The 13,377-nt window shown below is 43.7% G+C and overlaps 1 protein-coding gene across 2 annotated transcripts in view; it reads right to left on the bottom strand.

The window, feature by feature from the left end:
* Window positions 1-13,377, bottom strand: part of tspan9a (tetraspanin 9a) — a 206,404-nt gene that overhangs the window by 67,099 nt on the left and 125,928 nt on the right. Inside the window, exon 4 of one of the 2 annotated variants that reach the window (XM_086163252.1) lies at window positions 5,367-5,446. In XM_086163252.1, the coding sequence (XP_086019378.1) occupies window positions 5,367-5,429 (63 nt within the window). In that variant the 5' untranslated portion in view covers window positions 5,430-5,446. Of the gene's footprint in view, window positions 1-5,366; window positions 6,722-13,377 lie in introns of those variants that run through there. The other variant, XM_086163250.1, reaches the window with a different exon arrangement.

Genomic DNA, 13,377 nt, shown 5'->3' with positions numbered 1-13,377 from the left:
TTACAAGCTGAGGAAGGTGCAACCTTCTTTTTGACAGCCCTGAACAAAAATCCCCCCAAATTTCAATTACTTGATCGAATCCTCTTAAAACCGTGATGAGGGTCGGTGTGGTTGTTTTGGATCTGGGGCCTTCATTTTTCCTTTCCACAAATCATCAGCAACATGCTTGAAGCAATCCGCCCATCCATTCTTTCACCTCAGCCACCCGTAGTGAACCGCAGTGGCTCACTATCCCGGCTGATCGGCAACATACGCTAATGAGCTCAGCGATGCTGCACAACACGTCCTGAAAATCGAAGCAGCTGGAGGGACGTGTAAATTAGCGTGATCTCCCCAGACGATCGCGCTGGACAAATGCGGGCGAGCTGAGATGTTTGCCAAGAAGGTTGGACAACCCATATCACGGCCCAAGGTTCCGCTGGGGGGGATGATAATTATCAGATGTGAAATGATTGGAATTTGTGCAGACGTTTAGAATGAAATAACGACAAGTTTGAATCTGAGTGACTTACGGCGAGGTCACGCTGTTTCTGGACGTGATGATGTATCGACTGGCCTGAGAAACCGTGTTTTTCTTTTTTCTACGCCTATTTCTTTAACTCTCCAGACTGTCTATCACTGGGTTGAGGCATGAAATGTAGGACTTTGATGCTATATTCTATTTCCTTCTACCCCTTTCCTAGTTCCATCTGGCAGTGCTGAAATGAAGAGTGGCTGTGCACTTTGGGAGAAACGTATTTGAAAAAAAGTCCTGCCAATGTGCAATCGGAAAAAACATGACCATATTTGAAAATGACAAACAGGCAAATTACTTATTTTTTCCCCCTTTAACTGAAATGACCGACTTGTGGAAGCACCCTCAACGGAAACCGAAACGTTTCTTCGCGCAAACCGCCTCGAGTTTTAGCGGGCATCTCTAGTCTTTGCAGCGTCGGGACAATGTTTCAAACTGTCAGTGTCAAATTTAATGTCCGGATTGACTAACTAATCTTCTATTGTCTCTGACAAAAAAAAAAAAAAAAGTAAATCAAATAGCGATACCCTAAGTAAAACAGAAATTCATGAATACTAAACACATCCTCTTTCAGAACAAAGGAGGGGCTTTGATAACACCAGCCTTCTTGTACTTTCAGGGCTGGATTGCTGAGCCAACGCTTTTCTTTGGAATATGAATATCAAATGAGGCCCGAGCGTTTGATGTGGCGTGATTCAGCTTCAGTCTGTTCGTACGCCGTTCCTTATGCACGTTGGCGGCGTTTGGAAAAAGGGTTGCGCGTGTGTGATGTTGCAAAGTGACGGTGGGGTAAATACCGGTTGTTGTTCTTTGAATCCTTTCTGCATCTCTGGGGTGTGTGTGTGTGTGTGTGTGGGGGGGGGGTGCTCAATAATACTGTGCAAGATAAATAAGCGCACCCACGGCCCGCAAAATTGAATTCTGAATGGAGGAGATTAACAGCAGAGGCTGCAGGAGTGGACGACACACTGCGGTTTAAGAGGCTGCAATTCTTGTTCCCGGTGAGTATAGCTTTCTTGATATGCTTGAAAGGCTGACACCAATTGGACTAAAAATCAACCGCCCTATCATGCAGGTCAAGCAGACACTGAGTGATCCCCGCCCCCCCGACTAAACTGCACGCTTTGTCACAGCACAAAGACCACATTTGCTTTGATGATTGTTGGCTTCTCCACAGAGCGGTCCGAAGTAGGCACGCTCTCAATCCGAACGTTACCTACCAGTAATGCTCTAATCTGACTGAAACTCCACCCTGCAGCTCAGACTCATCTAATCCCTTATAAGAAAGATGAGCCAGATGGTCGTGAACAACTGCCGGGGGGGGGGGATCCGGGGGTGGACGGGTGGACGGGCGCGAAGGACGAGCACATATACGGGGTTGCCTAAAGTGCCTGCCACTGATTACCTTGTGCTTCATGTTACCGCTGCAACCCCGGTGGGGTGCACGGTGTGTGTGTGTGGGAGGGGAGCCTGTGTGTGTCAGTGAGGCCAGCACTCATCCATGTGCAAACAGAGGGAAAGAAGAGACCCCGCTGTAGTCGGTGTCCGGTTACCGCGGCGCGGCGCTCCCACGTCCGTCTTGGGATATGACGTCAAATCATTAGGGGAGAGCGTCCTGACCAGCTGCAGTGACTTTGTGACTCCTGGAGTGTCAGAGGTAGGGCAGCACAGTCTCAGGGGTGTCAGGATACAACATGCCACTCACCCTCCCTTTCCGTGTTCCAAGGGCCAACAGCCACCCATTCCTGACCCCTTACTAAAAAGCAAGACCTTTATCCCCACTAACCTTCGAGTGGGACGGGTCCCGTCACATTGCTAATTTGCAATTTGCCAGTGAGCATCGAGTTTTTATTTTTCGCTCTCAGACCCGACGTTTCCCCGCACACATTTCCCATGATATGCTGATTAAATTCAACAAACAGTGGGAGAGCAGCAAGTGTATCAATCTGTTTAAAGATACATAGGGGGGTGAGGGGTGGGATTTATGCAAAAAAAAAAAAAAAAAAAAAAATCAATTACAGCTCAGCAGGGGACCTGCTTAGCTGGAGAGAGTTCAGGGCCACTTAGGGGCCCAGTGCCCATACGCCTTGGCTCATGCAAATGCATGCACTGACATAAAAATTGAATGAATTTGCATGGAATACAACAACGTGGTCCCCTAAAGAATACGAACTCAGCAAATCCACCAATCCGGACCCTCCATTCCGATTTCTTATTAGCAGCGCTGAGCAGCTGTTTTATAGAGCCAGGGTTTAGCCACTGAAAAAGGGTTAAGAATAAATGAAGACTCTAGAGAGGCTGGTAAGTGAAATCCAGAGAGAGCTTCTCTCTGGGAGATACTAAAAAATTGACCTCATGACCTCCATGGGATTTGAATGGGATTAAATGACCAATGACGGAGCTTCCTCTGATGGATTAATTGATCCTGAACTGATTATAAGTGAATTATGATATACACTCCAATACAGATTGCACTCAGCATTTAATCATTCACTGACACGACAATGCCAATCAATTAAAAGTATCTGAAAGATATATCTTGCGTATCTGACAGGAAAGGGACCTGGCCATGTTTTGGAAATATTACCAATGATCACAAGAGATTGTACGTGAATGCCGAGGCAATTTTGGAAGCAGGGCCACCAGAAGATTTGAGAATCTCCCCAAACTAAGTTCCTCAACTGTCACAATTCTGCTATTGTGAGACGCTTTTATCAATCTTTTATCGGAAGCCTCTTGAGACTATCTTTTATCTGAGCGTTCGCAGCTTCGCAGAACAAGAATTAACAGCATTGTTTAAAATCTGCTCTCTCTAAAGTGTAGAAAAAAATTTTTTGGCAACCAACAAATTCTCCGGTAAGTTTTGCTTTCGCTCTCCTCACATGTGATTTTTCTCAGAAGCTGTAAAAGCTAAATACCTGTGACTTATAAGGGTTCATTTTATTTTTTGATTTTCATTTTTGTCATCAACAGTAAGTTTATTTGTAGAGTTCAACCTATGTAAACAAGTGGTTCCCAAAACAAAAATGTGCTCAGTCTGATTAGTGTTTAATTAATTTTGGTTTGATATTATACCGGGACCTAAGTAATAATTTGCATGAAACAGTAAACTGAAGGAAGTAATAGTCTCCCATTTGGCTGTAAGAATCATTTTGTGAGAGTAGGTGAATTCCTAGAGATTTGCATCATGTTCATAATTTTAGAGGCATCCATGCATGCATAGACTAGATTTTTCTTTGATATATAAGAAATTATGTTGAGGAAAAAACTTAGCATTCGTAAAACGAGAAGTCTGATCCATTATTTTCTTTTATGGGTCATCACCAACACAGCCCTGGCTATCAACTTGAAAAAATTCCAATTCGGAAGAGGGCATACTTCAGTTGTGTTACAAATAAAATAACATCTGCTTTTTTTCCTTTTTCGCCGTCATGGCAGAAGCCATGTCGAGTACGAATCGAGTTTGAAAGAAACATCAAGGGAAGTCAGTGTTCGAATGAATGGGTTTTACATCAGCCGGGCTTTTCCGACTCATTCATTAATTTGTACAAAAATGTACATCCAGGCAGAACACGCCGGAGAGCCCTCGGGCCATTTGACTGTCTTTGCAAATCAGCCCGGCGTGTCCGAATGACTAATGGTAATGATACAGATGCGATGTAATGCCCCGAAGCAGGGACCTTTACCCTGGCCATGAGCGTAGCCACTAGGGCTGCCGTCCACTCGAGTGGAAGCGGCGCGCAGCGAGATAGGTCTCGGTTTGTGTGGCGCATGTGTACGTGTGTGTGTTTTCAAATGCTGACCAGTTCACAGCTGGGCTGAGACTAATGCCCACTCAGTGTGCCCCAGTTAGCAAAAGCTCACAACCCAGTTACAGGGTGGCCAGGGTAAATAAATTCCCCAGTGCATGGGATATCTTTAATGCTTCACACTTCACTGCATATACACAAACGATTTGGCCCCATTACCTATAAGCCCTATAATCCAGCCTGTAAACATTCAAGGGATTCCCATTTTTATAACAAATGCTTGTGCATTGATACACAACAGATCCCGCCGCGAGCCGCCCGGTTGTTTCAGGCTAAAGGGAATCGGTCAGCAAATTCCCTGTGAGGAGTAATATTAAATCATGGTCTATAAATATTCTATGTACTATGTAATGAATGAACAACAACCAGAAATGATACACGGTAAACTGAAACATCTTGGAATGCATTTTTGCCACACTGCGGTAATATTTTTGACCTTGATGAATGTATTTTCTTTCAAAGAAAGAAAAAAACATAAGGGCGATATGGTCAGCAGTCAGATCAAGTCCTCCGTAATGAATCGAAAATCCCGGTTGCCTTAACTCCGATGCCCCTCTGTGCATATTGTGTTGCCCATCAAACATACTCCGGAGACATATAATCTTACACTGACGCACCAAAGAAACCAGGCGTTTCGACTCCGCGCGAATCGTCTACCCGTCCCGTTCCCAATGACTGACCCTTCTGAACCCTTGTCCTCCCCGCCACCACAACCTATCCCCTCTCCATTACCACATACAAAAGGAGAGTTGGTGCGGTGCCACCGACTCTGTCATGACACCCAGGAATAGCAACATGCGAGGCAAAGAGTACGCATGGATCTCTTGATCTAACAAACTGAAACAGATGATTGCAGAGTGAACCACCACCCCCTCTCAACCAGACAATTTTAATTGGCGGCGGCGGCGGGGAAGGGGGGGGGGGGGGGGGTAGTTTCAAATCCCTTTACTTGCCTGTGGAATAAAATACCCAAAGTACATTTTCACAAACATAAAGCAGGCTTATGATCAAGAGTATGCCGAGGGAAGGGATAAAGCACTTACCCAGAAGATGAGATTGAAGATGAACATCAAATACTTCAAGCAGCACAGGCAGCCTCTAGCCATGTTGCACTTCTTGAATTCTAAAAGGAACACAAAGGATAGATCCAGGTAAAAGACTACGTATTTGCTGCCTTTGGGAGAGCTGTACTTGTTGTTGCTCTTGTCTCCCGCGCCGGTGTCAGCCCCCGTCGCAGCCTGCCCCTGCTGTGCGCTTTTGCGCGGCCCTGTGGAGCCGTAGAATGCACCGGCGGTGAAGCCGCGACCGCCGAACGGGCGGCCAGACGTGGAGGCTTGTGCGAAATCAGAGTCACGGCTATCTACGGAGGGGCTGCGGTGAATGGCCGACTCCTCACTGCTGGACTTCTCCATGCTCTAGCACCGCTGCAGCTGCTGATGAAAGTCTCCCCAACGCACAGTCTACCATAGTCTCAGGGATGACAGGAGAGGGGGAAAATAAAGCTCACCCCCCCCCGAGTGTCCGCTGCTTCGGGCTCTGAAGCGGAAAACCGAGAGGAACCACGCAACATCCAAACCGGACGCAAAGCCCAACTGTGAGCGAGAAAGTGTCCAGGGATTAAAAAAATAAATAAAAAAAAAATGAGGAGACCACTCAGGCACCTCTGCCAGGTGCACGTCTCATCTGCTTGCTGCCGCCGCCTTGCTTTAATAGTCCCGGAGAAGCAGCGCTGAGGAGTCTTGTGAGGAGCATTACTCTTGATTTCTTTTTTTTTTTGGCGGAGCTGTCTCTCCAGGAACAAGTTACAGATACCCTCAGTGCCCTTTTTCGGTATATCACTCCCCAGACGCTTTCTTGCCGTGTCAGGGCTAATCCAGCGGGAGCGAGACCCCCAATGTGCCTCAGCTGCTCCACTTCCACGCTCTTCGCTGACCTGGTAACTTTTCTCCCCTTCCTTTCCTTTGCTGTGTTTGCTCCTCTTCCCTCAGCTGTCTCGGTGTTCCCTCATGCGCCTTCTCATGCCGTGGTCTCTCTCTTTCTTTTTCCCCCCTCTCTCTCTCTCTCTCTCTTTATGTATGTCTGTTTCCTCTAGTGTGCCATTCTTCGCTCAGCAGCTCAATCCTCCGCGCTGCCGCTTCTCGGCTCTGCTCTTCCCCCCCCCGTAGCAGCACGGTAGCTGATGGGCTGCTTGCAGCAGATGCATCTAACAAGCATTGCCCATTTCCCAAGAAGAGCACTGCCTTCCTACCCCAATTCTCTCTCTCTCTCTCCTTCCCTTTATTGCAGCCCCTCCCCACTGCTGAGCAGGCGGCCAATACAGTAGCGGCAGCCGCTGCCGAGCTCCTCCTCTTTCCTCCCAGTGTCTTTTAACAAGCCTGTCGCCGTGTTTGCTCAGACCGTTCGTGTTCAGCAATTCCATCTCTGCCGTCAGGGGAGTTGAGAAGCCAATGTTGAATTTTATTGTTATCTCCTAAACAAACTAACTAAATTATAATCAAGCGTCAACGTGGTAAGGGAGGGTTTTTTTTTTGCAAGACAGGTGCATGCAAAGTGCTCATAAGGACAGTCTGATTGGTGACATTGACACGATTCGATGCAAACTAGTGTGCAGTTTTAATATGCAGTCTGTAATTGTCAGTAAATAGTGCTCATCACTATCTGCTTTTCTAGAAAATACACTGCGACGGCAAGCAACTCTAACCGGACGTATTCCATGTTTGACGAGCTTGAAAAATTAAAGAAATGTTACAGTTTATTCATAACAGTAAATGACCCCATTCAGTAACAGCCACGGTTTGGAATTTTATAGCTGGATAAAAATTGTGACGAGATGCCGCTTACTCTTCCAACGCAAATTCTGGGTGAGACACTTTACCCCCTGAGATTCACGCGCCAAAAAAATGACAAGAAACAGCAGAACTTTGTTCTAAAATTTAGTTTGCTCTCTGATCCGAAACACATTAAGATCCTCAAGGCTCAGAGAGCGACGCTACAAAGTACATAAGGATGTCATGGGAGGTTCCATGATGGCAGCAAACTGATACATTGAATAAAATATAACAAATATGATGCTGTTGATGATAAATCGGTTGATTTGGACTGTAACAGTTGTTTAACTATGTTCAGTATTTACGGTCATCAACTCCTGGAAATAATGTTTTCTTTCCTGAGGATTGCTTAAGCATAAAAAAGGTCTAACACTTGCCTGAACATTGTTCAGTTATAATAATGATCTTCTGTCAGCCGGTTGACAATGACGACTCGCTCTCCAGACAGACGAAGGCTGAGGTTTGGCCAAATGGCCTCAAAGATAAATCATAAAATACGTGTATTTTTAAAAAAAACGATAAATAGATTAAAAACAAAATCTAAGCCAACCCCGCTACTTTCACATTTGCAAAATAAATAAATAAATAAATAAAAAATATACCATACACTGGAGGGATGGACAATAAAACATTTGCCCACTAAAAGCACATTAAGGACTATAAAAAAAAGTATATTAATGTATTCATAATTTTGCATATCAAATAACAATGCGAGCCGAATCCTGTTGCCTACCTGCCTTGTAATTGCCCCCAGGGGAGAAATAACGTTATTTTCAAATCAATTGAACACACACACATATATATATATATATATAAATATGTATGCATAGATACATAAATAAACAAAGTACAATGATTATTATTTTATCTTATTTCATTACACTTTATTAATCCCTTGTGAGAAATTTTTCTCTGCATTTTAACCCATCACAGGGGTACTATGAGCAGTTCGCAGCCACTTAGCGGCGTCAGGGGAGCAGTTTGGGGTTCAGTGTCTTGCGCAACAACACTTCAGTGACACTTGATAGCCTTTTATTAATATACATTAATTCATTCATTTATCATCTGTACAGCTTATCCTGCACTCGGGGTCATGGGGATACTGGAGCCTATCCTGGCTGTCACTGGATGAGAGGCGAGGTTTATCCTAATCTGGTGTGTGTGTGTGAGTGTGGCTGTGTGTATATATATTCATATGTATATGTATGTATAAATGTACATATATATATATGCATATATAGACACTTAAACACACACACACACACACAAACACATACTGTGTGTATAAATGTGAATAAATATATATATTTACCTACCGCTGTTTTTATTTACATATAATGTTAAAGCCGCTCAGTCATCCAGGTTACCGCACTCATAATCAAATCTTAGTGCCTCTCATCTGAGAGGCTTTAGCTCTGAAAACATTGAACAGTTTTTTTTTGAGGCAGTTGCTATCTTGTGTTTCAACCAACGTGTTTTGACAATAATTCCAGTAATAGTAATATAGAAAATAACACGCTTTTTAGAAGTTCGCAAAAAAGGGCCGGAGACTTAGCGTGATTCTACAACTGTGATAGCATGGCATGTTCCGAATTTTGCTTAAACCCTAATATTTTGATAGTTAGCCGGTATTTTAACAAAGCACTTAAACTTCTACAAAATCCCGTTGTGACTGTGGGTGAGACTAAATGTTCCCAGTTCTGGAGACATTTCTATCGTGCACAAAAGCAGAGACTCCTCACACCTGGAACGGTAGGAATAGAAGCGCTTACAAAGTTAGAGTGTTCCTTTCAGCCTCTTTGTGTATTTGGGGGAAAGCTGTCAAATCCAGGTACTTCACATCCACCGAGCTTTAACTACATATTCAATGCTGCACACGTCCATGCTGCTCTCTCTGGGAGTTACACACACATTGATCAGGGCTCAGCGAGGCTCCAAGTGTGCATGTTGCAGACTCTTCGAGCGACCTGAAGGACACTTCCTGAGCAAAATTCCCCCTTCTGAGCCACACACACACACACACACACACACACACACACACACACACACACACACACACACACACACACACACACACACACACACACACACACACACACACACACACACACATGGATCTGTCCAATGCTCTGCAGAGTTGGGGGGAAAAAATTGGGAGTGACTGGAAAGCTAAAAGGTAATCTGATAATGGGTCAAAATGGACCAAATAGGAGCTACCTGGTTGCAATGGAGGAAATGTCCCGGCTCCCTTACCTCACAGATGCTGAGAAATCCTCTTTCAGTCAGTGTGTATTACTAATTACAAGAGGTAGATTTAGAGATAAGACTTGAGAAAATGCGATGTAATAAAGCGAGGGGGGGGGGACATCAAACTGCAAAAATATTCACGAGGCTAACTCTTACACGGATAATTTACGCGGGTGTTAAAACACTGACATCTGGGGATGTCACACATCATTTGGCTTATTTAAAACAATACGTGAGCGCCTTGAGGCAAAGCAGAGCCTCTCGCCACTTGTCACAGTGACGACCTTTGTCGGTGGATGGCAGGGGATATGACATGTCCCGCCACTTCGCCCAGGGTCTTTATACACATTGTATTTTTGAGTCGATAACATTACATAATGAAATGTATGTCGGAAAGCTGACGTGCTTGGTGTTTTCAAGTTACAGGGTCATATCTCATTGGAATGTTAAGACATAAAAAAGAAGTATTTTCTTTTTCCTATGGAGCAAACCATTTATCCAAAATGTGTAGTGCTCGGCGTGTTTCAATATATAAAAAACATGTAAAGAATGAATTCTTGTCACACAGAGGGAAATAAAAAGGTTGCATACTGGATGTGGCTCCTTGCTTTTTTTTTTTCCCCTGTCAAGTTGACAGACGATACATCTCAATGCCAAACTACTACTCCAAAAACAAATAAAATTGTAGTAAATATACAGCACTACTACAGCTGCTGAGGTCAGGTCCAGAGCAATGTCAATGTGGCTGAAATAAATTAAGGATTCTGTACGCTGGGATTTTTTGTATAAAAACTGCCAGGTAGTATATTTCTGTTAGGCACTGCCTATGTCTTTAGGGTGTACTTTCATGCGCACCTTTCTGTGAGCAGCGCATCTGTAAAAAAATCTAACCAAAATCAAAGATAAAACCTTTTTATGGCAGAGAAGGTCAGGCGTCAACCTGATAAGTTATATCCAACTGAGAACTTTTCTTTCCTGGTGTCTCCCCAGACCAAGCTCTGTCCATCTTCTTTCTTTTAATTTATTTTTCCACTATTCTTATTTATCTTCGGCCGAGTTGCTATCTGAGGTTAGCTCGATTTATTATAGGAAAAAAAAAAGGGGACAGGCTGCCGATGCCGTTGGCACGGTTAGCGGTGGGGAAGGGCAGCCGGGCTTGAAAGATTTTTAAGATTCAGTGTGTTGAATCACATCACGCAGACGTGACCCTGGCTCTCAAACGCTGGAGGATGTGCATATGTTAATAAGAGGTGCCTTTGGAAAAAAAACAGCGAAAATGCCCTTCATTTCCAATGTAAGAATGCAGAGAAAGTGCTTCCCTGGCCTTGAATGCTAACGTGTTTAACGACCGCAAAGATGGTGTTTCTTAAAACATCATTTTGTAAAAAAAAAAAAAAAAAAAAAAAAAAAAAAGGTTTACTTTGCTCAGACTGAGAGGAGGTGAGCATGAAAGAGGAAAAAAAAAAAAAAAGTCACAGCCTATCGCGGAATGCCGGAGGTCACTTGGCTTCGGGGCTCGTTCCAGAGCCGCTCATCTATAATGAGACTTTTGTCTTGTGGTGTTCTAAGGACAGCCTTCAGAAAAGACAGGTAATGAAAGCAGACACTTCAAGTTCTCTTTAGGTATGACTCCGTGTTAAATACACACTCGTCAAATAGCGAGTGTAATGTTCAACTCTCAAACTCGTATACATTATTGACTCAAAATAATCCGACAATGGCCAATTCAGGTGGACTGAAAACAAATGGGGTAATAACCGTGCCGGAGTTAAAACCTGGGAAATATATTTTACAGTACAATATTTTACCTCTACATATTTCCATTTTATTAGCGCTACAAATAATTAAATCCAATAAAAGTAGTGGGAGGCCCTTTCTATAATTCATCAGGACGATATGAAAAATATAATTTTACACATCAGATATTCAAGGCCGTAAAAACCTATGTCGGCATAATTTTCGGCCTCGTCAGTCATCCGGGATACACAAAAGAGGTTTTTCCAGAGGCTATTAGAAAAGGCAACACTTTGTAAACGCCCCGATTCTTGGTTTTCGGTTTTTAATTTGTGACGCAACCGACTTTTGTAAAGCAAACAGGATCTAGTCGGCATACCGCCGGCCCTAAGTGGTCGGGCCGCATCATATCTCACAGAACTCTCAGAGCCTTACCGATTAGTAAATCACGCTCCAAGGATGCAGGGCAAACCTCCCTCTCCGGTTTTTAAAAGCAGAACTGGGCATTCAGATACCAAGCTCCTCCTCTGTGAATCCATTCTCCGATCTTGATCGGCCCTCTAAAATAAGTAATCCTTTCCTTTAGAGAAAAGCTACAGTTGGAGCAAAGCTATGCTGGATATCCCATGATGCACTTTTCTCATTCCTCCTGTCTGCACTCACGTTTCATCAGTGGATGATGGCAACCTCATATCTTCTCCTGAGTCCTTGGGTTCTTCAATTTTCGCAGGTTCCCAGAGGACGTGGCTTGATCTCCTGCCAGGCGTCCACCATTTTTTGGTTCTTTTATGAAAATTGAAGCTATTGTATCATTTCAGCCATTACCCTGGAACTGTCAGTGCTGCTGTTATTATCAGTAAGGGATGCCTTATGGATGGGAGAGAAAGAGGATACAGAAAACGGTTGGTTGGAGAGGAGGAAAGTGAAAATAAAAGAAAAAGAAGAAGATCATGCGTGCCTGTCCCTTCTCTCTCGCTCACTCTTCCTAAACCCAACCAGTTGAGGCAGATGAGCGTCCACGTTGAGCTTGGAACCGTCCGAGGTTTCTTCACCGGTAAACCGTCTGAGGTTTCTGCTTCGTCACAGGCAACGCAACAATAAAATCTGACTTGACTTTTTTTTTTTTCCGTATTTTAGCAACTGCAACTGTTTTAGTACGTGCCTTATCTTACTGTGAGCAGCGAAGAGGAAGGTCTGAGTGAGCCGTCGTCGGGGTTTGAGTGAAAAATAGAAGCCATGACTGAAGCGGAAACGGTGAATAAAAGGTCGAGGGTCCCCAGATGGGCTTGTTGGAAAACGTTACTTTGTGCATAGCACATAACTGTGTAATGTGACATAGCAATGGCAACCTAAAATTCCTCTGACAAGGTAAATGGAACATTATTTTGAGGACCCAATCCAAACAAATGCAATTTTTATCTCTTTCATTCAACCTTTTTACAGTCCTATGTTTTTTTAAGCTTATCGTTCCCCGGTACGAACATCTGCAAATAAGATTTGGCACCTTAAATTTCAGTTTTGTTAACTTTGCAAAGTAACCCTTGATGTTGTTCTATTGCATTAGGGAAAGTGTTTCTGGAAGTTCATTCACAGTTTTGAGCTATGTACAGAAATATCAGTTAAACTACTGCAAAGGTGTAATAGCACAATTATAATAGGTTAGTAACTCCTCATTAGTATAAATTCAAAGAACAGTGTGAGTATCAGTGAGTGCAGAGCAGGAATGAGCACTCCTGCCTCGCAGCATCATAGATGGTTCCAGTGGCTGACGTGCACAAATATAGCCAGCCGGTTTAAATGAAAGAGTAAATGGTTCGATGTCACAGCATGTGGCCCGTGATCGACAGGTGACCAGTCTGGGGTGAACTCCGCCTCTCACCCAGGGATCCAGACACACACACACACACACACACACACACACACATATATATGTGGTTTAACAGCAAAAACATCTGTGAAGCTGCAAAAGATCTACTCCCAAAGATTAAATTCATGTTTAGATTCAAGTCAAATGACACATTAGTTTCAACATGTACTTGGGTGGATTCCCTATATTTTTACAAGTCCTTCAGCCTGTAATTTCAATGGAAAATAATCATTAAAAAGGGGCCTGGAAATAGTTACGTCAAAACTAACGCGACACCATGTGACACTTGTAAAATAAGGCCCCATGCACAATAACGGACTCCTTTGAAGAAAATACAGATGCAATATCTTTCTGACTTTGGAAAATGAAGGGCGAGGT

This window comes from Fistularia commersonii, chromosome 17 (assembly GCF_037954325.1).
Source record: "Fistularia commersonii isolate RoL2024-O1a breed Wild chromosome 17, RoL_Fcom_v1.0, whole genome shotgun sequence".
NCBI classification, from domain to species: Eukaryota; Metazoa; Chordata; class Actinopteri; order Syngnathiformes; family Fistulariidae; genus Fistularia; species Fistularia commersonii.
This window is presented reverse-complemented; position numbering and strand designations above follow the sequence as displayed.